Source organism: Macaca mulatta, chromosome 1 (genome assembly GCF_049350105.2).
Source record: "Macaca mulatta isolate MMU2019108-1 chromosome 1, T2T-MMU8v2.0, whole genome shotgun sequence".
Taxonomy (NCBI): domain Eukaryota; kingdom Metazoa; phylum Chordata; class Mammalia; order Primates; family Cercopithecidae; genus Macaca; species Macaca mulatta.
The window spans coordinates 208,033,134-208,050,552 of NC_133406.1; the positions used below are offsets into that span (position 1 = coordinate 208,033,134).

At 45.9% G+C, this 17,419-nt stretch overlaps 2 protein-coding genes across 25 annotated transcripts in view; one reads left to right on the plus strand and one right to left on the minus strand.

The window, feature by feature from the left end:
- S100PBP (S100P binding protein) overlaps positions 1-6,833 on the minus strand; it is a 43,486-nt gene extending 36,653 nt beyond the window's left edge. For 13 of the 23 annotated variants that reach the window (XR_013413324.1, XR_013413327.1, XR_001443763.3 and 10 more), the window contains exon 1: positions 6,767-6,803. The gene's annotated coding sequence lies outside the window, so the exon portion shown is untranslated. 23 annotated transcript variants of the gene reach the window in all.
- A 248-nt stretch (positions 6,834-7,081) lies between these two features.
- YARS1 (tyrosyl-tRNA synthetase 1) overlaps positions 7,082-17,419 on the plus strand; it is a 43,879-nt gene continuing 33,541 nt past the window's right edge. The window contains exons 1-4 of one of the 2 annotated variants that reach the window (XM_028836407.2): positions 7,082-7,274; positions 12,181-12,286; positions 13,526-13,672; positions 13,817-13,992. In XM_028836407.2, coding sequence (XP_028692240.1) covers positions 13,634-13,672; positions 13,817-13,992 — 215 coding nt within the window. In that variant the 5' untranslated portion in view covers positions 7,082-7,274; positions 12,181-12,286; positions 13,526-13,633. The remainder of the gene's footprint in view (positions 7,275-12,180; positions 12,287-13,525; positions 13,673-13,816; positions 13,993-17,419) is intronic. The other variant, XM_015134550.3, reaches the window with a different exon arrangement.

Genomic DNA, 17,419 nt, shown 5'->3' on the forward strand with positions numbered 1-17,419 from the left:
TTTTTTTTTCTGAGACGGAGCCTCGCTCTGTTGCCCAGGCTAGAGTGCAGTGGCACAATCTCGGCTCACTGCAAGCTCGGCCTCCCGAGTTCATGCCATTCTCCTGCCTCAGCCTCCCAAGTAGCTGAGACTACAGGCGCTCGCCACCACACCCAGCTAATCTGTTGTATTTTTAGTAGAGATGGTCTCGATCTCCTGACCTTGTGATCCACCCGCTCAGCCTCCCAAAGTACTTGCGATTATAGGCGTGAGCCACCGCACCCAGCCTAGTTCACGCATTCTTTTAGAAGATTTTTTTTGAGGTACAATCATCACACAGCACAAGCTGCATGATATGTCTCTTTATGATTTCCAAGAAATCAAGATATAGCTCCCACTCTCATAATGTATAATATGTAATGTATAATCTTGCTAGGGAAATAACACTGAAAATTAAGCACCAATATGAGATAATATAAAATGGTATGGACAGTAAAGTACTAGAGAAAGAGAAGGGAGGGATTACAGAATTTTAGAACCAGAAGGGACCTAGTTAAACGTACTCATATCCTATTAAACGTACTCATATCAGAAATGAAACGGGAGAAAAATAAATATTAAATACCTATTATAAAACAGGTGCTCTGAGACACATTCTGTAACTCTTTAATTTAACCTCTCAACACAACTCTGTAAAGTTAATCTTATCAAATAAATCATTTTCTGTTGTATTTAAACTCAGAGCTGCTAAAACTTATTTTATTTTACCAATACTGTATTCCAGCAATTGTGAGAGTTCTAGGTGTTGAAGCAGCTGCCTCTATGAAAAGTAATTTCTCTGCATTAGTGACTGAGTTATTTTATTTATTTTATTTCTTTAGGAAGCAGTTAGAAAAAAAGTTTACTTTTGGAAAACGTTCTTTGACTTAAGAAAGTTTATGGTTGTCAGGCACAGGTATCACAGGCACTGGGGTTAAGCAGCGACATTTCTTAGATGCCCTTTCTGAGCCACTGCCCCCAATTCTGACTCCTTACAAAATGTCTAGTTCAAGCCCTTGGTTGGCCAAATGGAGAGTTCAATAGATTTTCCCTCTTGGGAAATTAAAATTCAGAAGTGTGAAGTAACTTAACCAAGTACATATAGCTAATAATGTTAGAACAGGGATTGAAACCCAGGTCTAATTCCAAATGCAATGTTTTTCCCACTACGTCTGTGACAGACTTGCACAGGATTGGTCAGCAAATGGCAGAGCTAGAATACAAACTCAGGCCTTCGAAATTCAGTACAATCTATAACAAACTGTGCAAGAGTAAAGACTAAAGAGGGTTTTTGGTCTCTTGGAAAAAATATTTTAAGCCACCTTAATGGGACCAATATCTTTCATAACCATTGCAATAATAAATTCCTACACGACATGACATCCAGATGCAAAAAGATGGGCTTTTCTGAGCTCATGTTCCAACAGATCTGGGAACAAAAGCATACAAAACACCACCATATATATGGTATAGAGAGAGAGAGGAGGAGATAATTTTAATTTTTACAAATCATTCTCTTTCTGATGCTATTTCCTTTTTTTTTTTTTTTTTTGAGACGGAGTCTAGCTCTGTCGCCCAGGCTGGAGTGCAGTGGTGTGATCTCGGCTCACTGCAAGCTCCACCTCCTGGGTTCAGGCCATTCTCCTGCCTCAGCCTCCCAAGTAGCTGGGACTGCAGGTGCCCACCACCATGCCTGGCTAATTTTTGTATTTTTAGTAGAGACGGGGTTTCACTGTGTTAGCCAGGATGGTCTCGATCTCCTGACCTCGTGATCCGCCCGCGCTGGCCTCCCAAAGTGCTAGGATTACAGGCGTGAGCCACCGCGCCCAGCCATTTCCTCATTTTCAAAATTATTTATTATGAAGAATGTAAAACATATACATAAGTAACACAATAGTATAATGAACCCCACATACCCATCACTCAACCCCAACGACTATCAACTCACAGCTAATCTTGCCCCATCCACTTCCCACCTTTACCAGATTATTTTGAAGCAAATCCCAGGCATTATATCATTTCATCTGTAAATAACAAGAACCCCTTATCATAAAATATACAGTTCAGATTTCCAATTATCTTATGTCATATTTTTTTTAAGGCTAAAAAATAATCACTATCCAAATAAGGTCCATACAATGTGACTGGCTGATAATGTCTTATGTGTATTTTAATCTAAAGATTTCAGATCTTTTCCCCCTGCAATTACTTTATTAAAGAAACAATACGCTAGATGGCTTATGCCTGTAATCCCAGCACTTTGGGAGGCTAAATTAGGCAGATCACTTAAGGCCAGGAGTTCGAGACCAGCCTGACCAACATGGCGGAACCCCATTTCTACTAAAACTACAAAGAAAATTTAGCTGGACATAGTGGCATGGGCCTGTAGTCCCAGCTATTCAGAAGGCTGAGGCGGGAGAATCGCTGAAACCCAGGAGGTGGAGGTTGCAATGGGCAAAGATCGCACCACTACACTCCAGCCTGGGTGACAGAGTGAAACGCTATCTCAAAATAAAAGAAAAGAAAAAAGAAACAGGCCAGGCGTGGTGGCTCACACCTGTAATCCTAGCACTTTGGGAGGTCAAGGAGGGCGGATCACGAGGTCAGGAGTTCGAGATCATCTGGACCAACATGGTGAAATCCCATCTCTACTAAAAATACAAAAATTAGCTGGGCTTGGTGGCGTGAGCCTATAATCCCAGCTACTCGGGAGGCTGAGGCAGGGGAACTGCTTGAACCTGGGAGACGGAGGGTGTAGTGAGCCTAGATCACGCCACTGCACTCCAGCCTGGGCAACACAGCAAGAGTCAGTCTCAAAAAACAACAACAAAAAGATCACAATACCATGTATTATGTATGGTATTATATATGGATACATTTATCACAAAATTATAATAATATGCATGAAAGGCCAGAGTTCAGGATGGTCTCGATCTCCTGACCTTGTGATCCGCCCACCTCAGCCTTCCAAAGTGCTGGGATTATAGGCGTGAACCACCACGCTCCACCACCGTTTTATTTCTTAAGAAAACAATATCTCATCTTAGGCTACATGACGATAAATAAATAAGGAAAAAAAAATAGCAAGAAGAGACCTGAAACAAAGATGGCAACCTAAGATAAAGCAGTATGGTAGGTGTAATAATGTTCACTATTATGTTACTTTTATACTGTTAAATTATTGTTATTTTTTTCATACAGGGTCTCAGGTTTGTTGGTCAGGCGGAAAACAGTGGCGTGATCATAGCTCACTGCAGCCTTAAGCCCCAGGGCTGCTGGGACTACAGATGCATGCCACTATACCCAGCTAATTTTTTATTTTTATTTTTATTTATTTATTTTTTTTGAGACAGAGTCTCGCTCTGTCCCCCAGGTTGGAGTGCAGTGGCACGATCTCGGCTCACTGCAAGCTCCGTCTCCTGGGTTCAGGCCATTCTCCTGCCTCAGCCTCCCGAGTAGCTGGGACTATAGGCGCCCGCCACCGCACCTGGCTAATTTTTTGTATTTTTAGTAGAGACGGGGTTTCACCATGGTCTCGATCTCCTGACCTTGTGATCCGCCCGCCTTGGCCTCCCAAAGTGCTGGGATTACAGGCGTGAGCCACCGCGCCCGGCCTATTTTTATTTTTTGTAGAGACATAGTCTTATTATGTTGCCCAGGCTGGTCTGGAACTCCTGGAGTCGAGCAATTCTTCCGCATAGGTTTTCCAAAGTGCTAGGATTACAGGCATTGAGCCACCATATCCAGCCACTATACTTTTTGATATGCTTGAAACAATAAAAACATTTTAGAATTATGAAGTCAATGGGAAAGATACAATGATTATACTCTGTGAAGTATCAAATGTCCTCAAATATCACAGTACCTACCTGATAGGGTTGTGGCAAGAATTAAATAAGATCATGAACATAAATTTAGCACACTAGAGGCATGACATAAGAGATAAATAACTGGTGGCCATAGTTATTATTTCACCCCACCACCATTGCCCTGACCCCTGGTGTCTTAAGAGAAGCATAAGGCCAGGTGTGGAGGCTCACGCCTGTAATCCTAGCACTTTGGGAGGCCGAGGTGGGCGGATAACCTGAGGTCAGGAGTTCGAGACCAGCCTGGCCAACATGGTGAAACCCCGTCTCTACTAAAAATACAGAAATTGGCCAGGCGTGTGGTGCATGACTGTAATCCCAGACACTACGGAGGCTGAGGCAGCAGAATCGCTGGAACACAGGAGACAGAGGTTGCAGTGAGCTGAGATCGCGCCACTGCACTCCTGCCTGGGTGACAGAGGGAGACTCCATCTCAAAAAAAAAAAAAAGCATACGAACGGTAGGAAAAAAGAGTGCTAAACTGGTAGGGAACTTCCCCTAGACCCTGCCTGAAATTATCTAATATACTCTACTCTCATCTAGTTTAATCTAGCATTCAATCATATTGTCACTAAAGACCAGACTAGGTAGACATCTGAAATATCAGGCAAATTATGCAAATTAATGTTCCCTGAACTATCTTTTACAGAGGTACTGGACCTCAGCAATTCACTTCAAATCTCTGAACCTCAACACAGATGAGAACACACATCTAAAAAGGGGTAAATACTGTTAACTTCAAACAGATTATCATGAGAAAAAAGAGGATGCTTATGAAAGTCCTATAAACCTAAAAGTTCTATACCAAAAAAACCTGGTATTTAATGAATGTGCAAGGGGGGAAATCCTCAGATAAAACTGAAGTTCTTCAGTGAAATTCCAAAGACAGCCTTACTTACTACTTCTCTGTCAAAAGATGGCTTGCTTACTTCTCTGCCTACCATTCTTGGCACTTGTCTGGTAACCTCCACTTAAAATATGGGGATCCCTTTTTTTTAATTTTATTTTTATTTTTGAGACAGGGTCTCACTCAATCACCCAGGCTGGAATGCAATGGCATGATCTGGGCTCACTGCAAACTCTGCCTCCCAGGTTCAAGCGATTCTCATATGTCAGCCTCCCAGTAGCTGGGATTACAGGCGTCCACCATGCTGAGCTAATTTTTGTATTTTCAGTAGAGATGGGGTTTTGCTATGTTGGTCAGTCGGGTCTTGAACTCCTGGCCTCAAGCAATCCTCCAGCCTCGGCCTCCCCAAGGGCTGGGATTACAGGCGTAAGCCAGCATGCCTGGCCATATCCCTTTATTTTTAAGGGAAGAGTATTTTTCCGATCTCCTAATTCTATCTCTTAGTTCCTCTACACCCCATCCTTTCTGTGACCCCATTCTGTCCTTCCACATCTCTCTCACCTGTCCACCCCCTTCTTCACATTTCAGTTTACCACCCCCTCTCTCTGTTCTCGAACCTCCTGGTTGCAACCTCAGAAACTGGTTCCCTTTCTATTTTTATCTCACCTCAGAAAACCTACTGCCTTCGAGCACAAAGCCTTACTTTATTGAGGCCACTAAAACTGCAACACCAGATGCAAACCCACATCCTCTTTCAAGCTCTAAAGTCAAGACCATTACCAAGCAGGGTCTGACAGGTACAGCCAAGGGCAGAGATTATTTCCAATGGACAAGACCTCCCGCTGGCCTTTGATTTCCAACCTTTCCCAAATGCAATACATGGGAAGCACACAGCACAAAACGCACTCAGCAAGCTTTGTTATCACTCCATAAAATACACACAACATTTACAAAAAATCAAAATGAACTCAAATTATCTGTAACAGTTTTGCAAATTCCTTCGAAGTAACTAAAAACACCGCAGGACGGAAAAAACAACCCAGGGCTGCAAATCTTTGCTTTAGGTAACATTTCACTAGATGAGAGTGCCAGGATTCTCCTCCCACATGGGCACAGAAAACAGATTTGCTAAGCTGCAGCAACAGGTTTCTTTAAAAAAAAAAATGTGCTTTAAAACACTTCAGGCAGGTCTGCTAGAGCTTGGAGTCCCTAACGAATACACAAAACACTGGAGATCAGGTTAGGGCAGGCGGTGGGCAATTCAACCACTTCTAGGACCTTTCCAGGACCCACCGAGGTGCTGCTTTCCCTCTTGCCCTAGAAGTAACTGGTGACGCCGTCTCCAGCCCTTGAGGACCCGGAGAAAGGATGGCCCAGGCCCAACCTTTGGAGGATACTGCCTTGGCTCTCTCTCACAAATGCAACGGCCCGGGACGGTGTCGCCCTCCAGGAAGGCCCTTTGCATCTCCCTCCTCCGGAGACACCGCGAATTCCCGCCTCCCGGCGGAAAGCGGGAGAAGCGAGGGTTTTCTCCCCGCCCCTCCCCCAGTAGGGGCACACCCGCCCCCCTCAGCAGGCCTGGGCTTTGCGCTCCTCTCCCGGGAACCACCGTCCTCAGATCTCCCCGGGGAGTGGGCCGTCCTCTTCCTGCCCCCACCCGCGAGACGCGGCAGAAAAGCCCGCGGCTATCTTCCCGCCAGCAACAGCCTCCCGCCGAGCCGGTCGGGACAGAGGCGGCCCCCACCCCCACTGGGCAGGGACTGCAGACGGCGCTCCCCGACTCTCAGACGACCAGGGAGCTTCCCTTTTCCTCAGCGGGGTGAGGGGCATCTGTCGCCTGCCGACTTGGAGGTGGGGGGCAGGGACATTCCCTCGCCATCACCTCAGGAGCTAGAATGCTTCTCGCCGCAGGGCGTGGGCCTCCCAATCCCTCCAAGGGGCGGACGGCGTGCGCAACCCCCTGGAGAAGCAACAGGCGCCCCCATCCCCCTCCAAGCCGGGTAACGCCGACCCCCTTTTCCCTCCCGCTCTTCACCTCCGGAAGCCGGGCCAAAGCCTGGGCGAACGACTGCGCCTCACTCCGCCCCCTGCGCCATTTTATCGCCCCCTCCCCGACCTCCCCCACCCCGAGTCAGCCGGGCCAACGCCAGGGGGAGGGCAAACCAGCAGTGATTGGCAGGAAACCGTCCCGCCTCTAGGAGGGTTGTGCCCCGCGCAGGCGCTTCAGCCCCGCCCTCCGCACCGCCTACCGTGCCCGCCGGCTCCACCTTTTCCCGTCTCATCGACCTGCTCGACTCTCCGCTGCTCCTCACTTTTTCCAGCTACTGCCGGGCGGGGAGGGGTCCAGGCCGAGCAAGCGGAGCGCCGAGCCCAGCTGATGCAACCTGGCTGGACTCGCGTGACAGTTCCCGGTACGCGGCGGCGACGGTGACCCAGGAAGGGGCTCTGGTGCCGGGCTGAGCAGGGGAAGCAGGGGTAGCGGAGCCATGGGGGACGCTCCCAGCCCTGAAGAGAAACTGCACCTTATCACCCGGAACCTGCAGGTCAGGCCTGGGGGTCGGAAATGCGCCGTTGGGGACTAGGAGCCCGAGGTTCAGTGATTTTGAGCCCCATTACGGGGTTCTAAGTATGTGGGGCCGGGGTCTCGGCGCTGGGGCAGCTCTGAGAAAGGCTGTAGATCTCACTGCTGGTCGGTCAGTCAATCAAGCAGCCCTTACCTGGGTTCCACAGAAAGCACAGCGGGCTCATCTCTTCCGTCCAGTTACCTTGTGTTGGAGCCAAGCTTTGAATCCAGGACTCCCACTCCACCACCCTATTAAGTGCCAGACCTGGAGCTTAGTCGCTGGGGATACGTCAAGCCAGAGCTTGTCTGAAGGGGATCAGACGTTAAAAATGACCCATTACGGTTCAAGTAAGTACTGGAAGATGCTATACTGGGAGCTTTAAAAGGAAAAAGAGAAGGGAAGCCTTCCCTGAGGAAGTGACCTCTAAACTGCGCCTTGAAGATAGTGGATCCCCCCTCCTCATATGTTCCGATTGTTACCAAGAAATACGGGAGTAGAAGTTAACCAGAGGAAGAATGGAAGAATGACGAGGGAGAGCATTTCAGATGGAGGGAACAGAAATTGTGGCTAATTTAGCTGGAGTGGAGTGAGCAAAGTTATGCGGAAGTACTTAAATATTTGTGTTGCTTATTCCCTTAACTTTTTCAGGCTTCTATTGTCACCTTATCAGGGAGGCATGATTTCCGACCACTTTATTTAAATAACAAACCCTCTGGCACCAGAACTGCCCCATCCCTTGCTCTGCCTTTTTTTTTCTGTTGTTATTTCTACATGCTATACATTTTATTTGTTTATTTGTTTAGGAGAGGTAGGCAGGGTCCAAGTCACGGGCGCCTTGCAGGCCTTATTCTGTTCAATTTTAAATTGTGCTTTCTTCAAAGAGCAGTTGATACATCACTTGGGCCACAGCCTGCTCTGTTTTTTCTTTTTTGAGATGTAATTCACATACTATAAAATTCACCCTTTTAAAGTGTACAATTCAGTGGGTTTTAGTATGTTCACAAGGTTGTGCAACCATCACACTAATCTAATAAAACTTGCACCCATTAGCAGACACTATCTATTACCCACTACTCCTAGCCTTAGGGAAACACTAATCTACTCTCTGTCTCCAGGTATTTGCCTATTCTGGGCATTTCCTGTAAGTAGAATCATACAATATGTGTCTTGTTGCGGCTGATTTTTTGCACTTAGCATAATGTTTTCAGAGTTCATGCATGTATTTGCACCTAACAGAACCTCATTCCTTTTTTAGTTTTGTTTTTTTTTTGAGACAGAGTCTCCTCGGTCGCCCAGGCTGGAGTGCAGTGGCGCGATCTCAGCTCACTGCAAGCTCCGCCTGCTGGGGTCCACGCCATTCTCCTGCCTCAGCCTCCCGAGTAGCTGGGACTACAGGCGCCAGCCACCACGCCCGGCTAACGTTTTGTATTTTTAGTAGACCGGGTTTCACCGTGTTAGCCAGGATGGTCTCCATCTCCTGACCTCGTGATCCACCCGCTTCGGCCTTCCAAAGTGCTGGGATTACAGGCGTGAGCCACCGCGCCCGGCCTAACGTCATTCCTTTTTATAGTTGAATGATACTCTGATGTATGGGTATACATTTTGTTTTTCCGTTCATCAGTTGATGGACATTTGGGTTATTCCATTCACAACTTAGTCTTAACCAAAGGTTTTTGCATGCTTCCCCTAGCTAGATTCTTTGTTTCCTATTCTCTCTCCATAAAATAGTGCTGGTTGGAGACTAAAAATACACAAAACTATTAGAATTTACTCAATTGGGTTTTTCGTTTTGGGGTTTTTTTTTTTTTTTTTTTTTTTTGAAACGGAGTTTCGCTCTTGTTGCCCAGGCTGGAGTGCAATGGCACAATCTTAGCTCACTGCAACCTCTACCTCCCGGGCTCAAGCGATTCTCCTGCCTCAGCCTCCTGAGTAGCTGGAATTACAGATATGTGCCAACACGCCGGGCTAATTTTTGTATTTTTAGTAGAGACGGGGTTTCACCATGTTAGCCAGGCTGGTCTCAAATTCCTGACCTCCAGTTATCCGCCAAACTCGGCTTCCCAAAGTGCTGGGATTAACAGGCGTGAGCCATGGCACCCGGCCTCACTCAGGTTTTAAAGGCTAAGTAATGTGACATCTTCCTGGATGGTGAGAACCCTCCAAGTGTCCACATAGTTGGGGTGCTCTTGAGCATGCGGGATCAGCTACCAAAAGACTTGGAGCACAGGATTTTAACAAGTCCTGGTAATACATGATTCAAACTAGCAGTCTATCATAGTTTCTAACAGCCTCCAAAACTGTAACTTGAGGAAACACTACAGCCTCTTATCAGAGGTACACTGGCCTCTTAGAATTTTTTCAATACTGTCATAGGACAAAAAGAAATCATTAAAGGTTTGCAAAAAGGAAAATGAGTTTTAAAGAAGTTTTTGAGTTTTAAAGACTATCTCTGGCTACCTTTTAGAACATGGATTGGAGTGGCCAGGCACAATGGCTCATGCCTGTAATCCCAACACTTTGGGAGGCCCATGCGGGCAGATCACTTGAGGTCAGGAGTTGAAGACCAACCTGACCAACATAGTGAAACCCCATCTCTACTAAAAATACAAAAATTTATTGGGCATGGTGGCAGGCACCTGTAATTCCAGCTACTTGGGAGACTGAGGCAGGAGAATAGTTTGAACCCGGGAGCAGAGGTTGCAGTGACTTAAGATTGCATCACTGCCCTCCAGCTTGGGTGACAGAGCAAGACTCCGTCTCAAAAAAATAAAAAAAAGAACATGGATTGGAGGGAGTAAGAGTAGATTTGGGAGACCTGTTAGGAGAATATTACAGTAATCCTGGTGTGATCTGATGGGGCCTGGATTTGGGTGGTGATGTAGAGGCAGAGAGAAATAGGAGGGTTGAAGAGCAGTTTTGGAGTCCTTGAACAACTCTAAATGATGGTACCATTTACTGAATTAGGAGTGAAACTATCAGTGAAAAAGATGGTTGGGGAGTGAAGTAAAGTCAAGAGCATGAGTTTTATTTTGAACACGTTGAGTTTGAATGATTGGATTGATAACAAGAACACCGTTCTGTATATGGGCGTGAGCAGGAGATTTGGGAGTTACTGGCTCACAGTAGTAACTGAAGCAACTGAAGGGGATCAGTTAAGGAGACTGTAGAGTAAGAAGATAAAAGACCAGAGCCCCAAGGATTGCTAATATTTATTGACTAGGAAAAATAAGAACAGTTGCAAAGAAATCTAAGCAGGCAGAGAAGAGGAAAACTAAGAGAATAAAATAAAGGAGACCAAAAGAGGAGAGTGCTTCTGCGAGGGAGTGAGGACTAAAAAATACTCATTGAATTTAGCAACATGAAGGTCCTCTGTGATCTTAGCAAGTTTATTTGTGATGTGATATGGAATTCAAATTGGAATGGGAGATTAGGAAATGGAGACCAAAAGAAGAGACAACTGTTTCAAGAAATTGGCTATGAAAGGAAGGAGAGTGAGTTAGAGGTATGTAAACCAAAAAGTATCTGAGGCCAGGTGTGGTGGCTCACACCTATAATCCCAGCACTTTGGGAGGCTGAGGCAGGTGGATCATTTGAGGTCAGAAGTTGAGACCAACCCGACCAACATGGTGAAACCCCATCTCTACTAAAAATACAAACAATTAGCTGAGTGTGGTGGTGTGTGCCTGTAACATCAGCTACTCTGGAAGCTGAGGCAGAAGAATCACTTGAACCCCGGAGGCGGAGGTTCTAGTGAGCAGAGATCACAGCACTGCGCTCCAGCCTGGGCGACAGAGTGAGACTCCATCTTTTTTTTTTTTTTTTTTTTTTTGAGACGGAGTCAGAGTGAGACTCCATCTTAAAAAAAAAAAGTATCTGAGACAAGTCTCAATGAATTTAGAGGTTTATTTTGCTAAGTTGAAAGACCATGGCACCTGACACAGCCTCAGTAAGTTCTGAGAACATGTGTCCAGGGTGGTTAGGTTACAGTTTCGTTTTATACATTTTGGGGAGACAGAAGTTACAGGCAAAAACATAAATCAATACAAGTAAGGTATACATTGGTTTGCCCAGAAAGGGGGTGGGAGTTCTAGGTTATAGGTGGATTCAAAGATTTCCTGATTGGCAATTGATTGAAAGAGTTAAATTCTGCCTGAAGAGTTGAAGTCAGCTGAGTTAAGATAAGGAGGGTTGTGGAAGCCAAGGTTTGTTTGTTTGTTTTTTTTTTTTTGAGACATAGTCTTGTTCTTGTTGCCCAGGCTGGAGTGCAATGGTGCAATATTGGCTCACTACAACCTCCGCCTTCCAGGTTCAAGCGATTCTCCTGTCTCAGCCTCCTGAGTAGCTGGGGTTACAAGCGCCTGCCACCGTGCTCTGCTAATTTTTGTATGTTTAGTAGAGACAGGGTTTCGCCATGTTGGTCAGGCTGGTCTTGAACTCCTGACCTCGTGATCCGCCCGCCTTGGCCTCCCAAAGTGCTGGGATTTACCGGCCTGAGCCACTGTACCCAGCTGAAGCCAAGGTTCTTGTCATATAGATGAAGCCTCCAGGTAGCTGGCTTCAGAGAGAATTGATGGTGAATGTCTGTTATCTGACCTTAAAAGGTGTCAGACTCTCCAGAAAAGACTTAGTATGGGTAGGAGATTTCTCTACAGAACGCACATTTCCCCCCACAAGAGACAGTTTTGCAGGGTCATTTCAAAATATGTCAAATAAATATCTTTTGGGGTAAAATACTTTGATTTCCTTTAGGGTCTGCTATCTGTCTTGTGGTGCTATACCAGAATCAGGTTGGAATTTGGTATCTTATTGCTACAGAGAGTTTGTTTTGTCGATCTTACTATCTGTGTTTTAATGTTCATGCTGGTCAATTGTGTCTAAACCCCAGAGGATCACCAGGTGGAGCGGCTCACACCTATAATCCTAGCACTTTGGGAGACTGAGGCCAGAAGATCACTTGAGTCCAAGAATTCGAGACCAGCCTGGGCAACATAGTGAGACTTCTCTACTAAACCAAAAAAACTAGCCAGGCGTACATGCGCTGGTAGCCCCAAGCTGCTAGGAAGGCTGAAGTGGGAGGATTGTTGAGCCTGGAGGTCTAGGCTGCAGTGAGCTGTGTTTGCACAACTGGACTCCAGCCAGGGCAGCATAGCAAGATCTTGTCTCCAAAAAATAAGTGAATAAATATACTCCAAAGGGAGAAGGGTATAATGAGGCAAGTCAGACCCTTCCTTCCTGCGTTGGCCTGAACTAGTTTTTTAGATTTCTTTGGGATCCCGTTGGCCAAAATGTGGGGTCCATTCCATCAGTTGGGGGGCTTAGAGTTTAGTTTTGGTTTACAGGTAGCTACAGGCAAAGATGCAGTTAGGGGCATGTCCCCACTCCCCAGCATCGGGGGTGATACTAGGAGCAGCATCAACTTTACATTGGCTCTCCATGTTGTAACTGAGCGAGTTATATAGAAACGCCACACTCTGAGATGAATTCAGGAGTCCTTTATTAGCTTGCGACCGAGAGACGGCTAGTGCTCAAAATTCTCTCGGCCCTGAAGAAGGGGCTAGATTTTCTTTTATACTTTGGTTTAGAAAGGGGAGGGGGAGCCTAGCCGAAGTAATCTTACAGAAGTAAAATAGGCAAAAAAGTTAAAAAGACAAATGGTTTATACTTTGGTTTAAAAAGGGGAGGGGGAGCCTAGCTGAAGTTATCTTACAGAAGTAAAACAGGCAAAAAAGTTAAAAAGACAAATGGTTATGGGAAAACAAACAGTTCCAGGTGCAGGGGCTTTAAATCCATCACAAGTGATAGACGCGGAGGCTTTGGGTACCATCAGCCAGACACAAATGTGGGGGCTTAGGGTACTATCAACCGGGTGAATTCCTGGGAACTGCGATATAGCTTGCCACAATATCTTATCAGTTAATTGCGTTCTTTGATGTGCTGGGAGTCAGCTTGCACAAGTTAAGTCCTTGAGGAGGGGGGTGGGTAAGAGGCTGCAAGGGGCTGCAAGTGAAGGAGCCAAAATGGAGTTTGTCTGGCTCTCTCAGCAAAGGGAGAGTCAATTCGGGTTAAAACAAGATAGGGTATCACATCCACACTGAGAGCATGGCTGGACCTCCTTGATGGCTCTGAGCCTGGATCTCCAGTGACACATCCTTTTGTTTTCCTTGTCACACGGTAAAGGATGAGCAAGGTGGGACACCGACATTAAACTAACTCTTCTGCTTCCACAACAGGAGGTGCTGGGGGAAGATAAGCTGAAGGAGATACTGAAGGAGCGGGAACTTAAAATTTACTGGGGAACAGCAACCACGGGCAAACCACATGTGGCTTACTTTGTGCCCATGTCAAAGATTGCGGACTTCTTGAAGGCAGGATGTGAGGTAAGAACTAATGCTATAAGCCCTTGAGGGATGACCCAAAGGAGACCCAAGAGAGACTTAACAAGGACAGGGTGGGGCTGGAGGAGATAGGTTGGAGGTATTTGGACAAATTCGCGTTTTGGTAGCCCTTTATCTCTTATCCAGGTAACAATTCTGTTTGCGGACCTTCACGCATACCTGGATAACATGAAAGCCCCATGGGAACTTCTAGAACTCCGAGTCAGTTACTATGAGAATGTGATCAAAGCAATGCTGGAGAGCATTGGTGTGCCCTTGGAGAAGCTCAAGTTCATCAAAGGCACTGATTACCAGCTCAGCAAGTAAGTGCTTGATCATCCACCCTCCTTGTGGCTCTGGTGCTGCTAGCTAATTACAGGCCTGTGGAGTCCAGTCATTCTTTACATTTAAATTAGAAGCTGTCTGGCATGACCTATTAAGAACCGTTTAAAACTTTATACTCTTTGTCCTTGTAATTCATCCATCAGAAGTATACTGACTAGTAAATGCCTTAATACTGTCGTATTTGCTGGAAATACAAACATAACCATAACAAAGTCCTTGGCCTTGCAAAACTCACAGCATATGGGAGAGTGATTGTGAACAATTCAGCCTCCCTTTCTCTTCCAGCCTCAGCAAATAATAAGAAAAGAAAAGTGGGCCGGGCGCGGTGGCTCAAGCCTGTAATCCCAGCACTTTGGGAGGCCGAGACGGGCGGATCACTAGGTCAGGAGATCGAGACCATCCTGGCTAACACGGTGAAACCCCGTCTCTACTAAAAAATACAAAAAACTAGCCGGGCGAGGTGGCGGGCGCCTGTAGTCCCAGCTACTCAGGAGGCTGAGACAGGAGAATGGCCCGAACCCGGGAGGCGGAGCTTGCAGTGAGCTGAGATCCGGCCACTGCACTCCAGCCTGGGCGACAGAGCGAGACTCCGTCTCAAAAAAAAAAAAAAAAAAAGAAAAGAAAAGTGAAAGAAAAATATTTCACTTGTTTTTCACCACCCCAACAATTGTTATTGCTTTTTATCTTTGTGAGTTTTGTTCATATTTGGAATGTTAGCATAGATATTTCATGTTCTGATGTTTAACTTACTCTTTCTTTTTTTTTTTTGAGATGTAGTTTCGCTCTTGTTGCCCAGGCTGGAGTGCAATGGCGCAGTCTTGACTCACTGCAACCTCTGCCTCCTGGGTTCAAGTGATTCTCCTCCCTCAGCCTCCCAAGTAGCTGGGATTACAGGCATGCACAACCACATCCAACTAATTTTGTATTTTTAGTAGAGGCAGGGTTTCTCCATGTTGGTCAAGCTGGTACTGAACTCCCAACCTCAGGTGACCCTCCCGCCTCGGTCTCTCAAAGTGCTGGGATTACAGGCATGAGCCATTGCCCCCGACCTAACTTACTCTTTCTTTTTTTTTATTTTTATTTATATTTTTTGAGATGGAGTCTTGCTCTGCCACCCAGGCTGGAGTACAGTGGCGTGATCTCACCTCACTGCGAGCTCCGCTTCCCGACTTCACACCATTCTCCTGCCTCAACCTCCCGAGTAGCTGGGACTACAGGCACCCACCACCTCTCTTGGTTAATTTTTTTGTATTTTTAGTAGAGACGGGGTTTCATCATGTTAGCCAGGATGGTCTCGATCTTCTGACCTTGTGATCCGCCTGCCTCGGCCTCCCAAAGTGCTGGGATTACAGGTGTGAGCCACCATGCCCGGCCTAACTTACTCTTTCTTTTTTTTTTTTTTTTTTTTGAGACGTAGTCTTGCTCCGTGCCCCAGGCTGGAGTGCAGTGGCGCGATCTCGGCTCACTGCAAGCTCCGCCCCCCTGTGTTCACGCCATTCTCCTGCCTCAGCCTCCCGAGTAGCTGGGACTACAGGCGCCCGCCACCTCGCCCGGCTAATTTTCTTGTATTTTTAGTAGAGACGGGGTTTCACCGTGTTAGCCAGGATGGTCTCGATCTCCTGACCTCGTGATCCGCCCGTCTTGGCCTCCCAAAGTGCTGGGATTACAGGCTTGAGCCACCGCGCCCGGCCAACTTACTCTTTCTTAGGTAATTTCCCCATGCTACCTCATTGTCTTCACATTTAAAAAATTTTAAAACCTCAGATATGCATGTATAAGTACATAGCACTCTATTAGTCACTTTTGCATTTTAACCCTTAGAACAACTTTTTAAAATGAGCATTATTTTGTCCTATTTCACAGATAAGGAAATTAATTCAGATTTAACTTTCCCAAGTTTATATATCTAGTAAGTAAATGAATCAGGATGTGAACCCAGATCTCTTGCTTACTAGTATATTTCTCTTTTTACTGCATCTAATATAATTTTCTTTACCATTCCTCATTATTGATACATTTAGGGCTTTAAATAAAGCATATAGGCTGGGCAGGGTGGCTCATGTCTATAATCTGAGCACTTTAGGAGGGCAAGCTAGGAGAATTGCTTGAGGCCAAGAGTTCAAGACTACCCTGGCCAACATAGCAAGTCCCCATCTCTCAAAAAAAGAAAAGAAAGAAAGAAAAATAGGACCAGGCAATGGTGGCTCACACCTGTAATCCCAGTGCTTTGGAAGGCTGAGGTGGGCAGATTACTTGAGGCCAGGAGTTTGAGACCAGTCTAGCCAACACAGCAAAACCCCATCTCTACTAAAAAATACAAAAAATTAGACCAGGCATGGTGGCTCACACCTGTAACTCAGCACTTTGGGAGGCTGAGGCAGGCAAATCACGAGGTCAGGAGTTCAAAACTAGCCTGGCCATCGTAGTGAAACTGTATCTCTACTAAAAATATAAAAATTAGCTGGGTGTGGTGGGATGTACCTGTGGTCCCAGCTACTCAGGAGGCTGAGGCAGGACAATTGATTGAACCCGGGAGGCAGAGGTCGCAGTGAGTCGAGATCGTGCCATTGCACTCTAGCCCGGGCGACAATGCAAGACTCTGTCTCAAAAAAGAAAAAAAGTTAGCCAGGCATTGTGGCGCGCGTCTGTAGTCCCAGCTAGTCGGGAGGCTGAGGCAGGAGAATCACTTGAACCCAGGAGGTGGAGATTGCAGTGAGTGGAGATCATACCACTGCACTCCAGCCTGGGCAACAGAGTGAGACTCCATCTCAAAAGAGAAGAAAGAAAAAGAAATGACTAAATAAAGCATATGAACATCTTTGAATCTACAGCCTTTGTAGAGTACCTGAAATTTTATTCATTTTTACATTTAATCTACAGATCTTTATGGAGCCCCTGGTATATGATAAGCACTGTTCTAGATACTGGATATGCAAAAGTAAGCCAAAACAAAAGTCCCTATCCTAATGGGGCTTACATTCCAGCAAGGAAATACAGACAGTAAATAATAAGTTATATGTGTATCAGATGGCAATAGCTAAAACAAAGCAGGCAGCCCAGGGTAGAGAAAGTTTTCGGGAAACGGGGGGTTTCAATTTGAATGAGATGGTTAGGGAAACCCTCTACTAAAATGACATTAGGCAGAAACCTGAATAAGGTGAGGGAGTGAGTCTTGCAAATATGTATTGAATTCTTGCTATGTGCGAGACACTAGTCTAGGAACTGGGGTTATACCTGTGAAGAACACAGGCACGATTTTTATTCTCCAAGAACTTAAGAGAATTTGGGATATGGGAAGCTGGGATAAATAAAACTATCTTTCTTTAAAGTCACTTGATATTTTTCTATATACAAAAATGACTTTAGGGCCAGGCATGGTGGCTCACGCCTGTAATCCCAGCACTT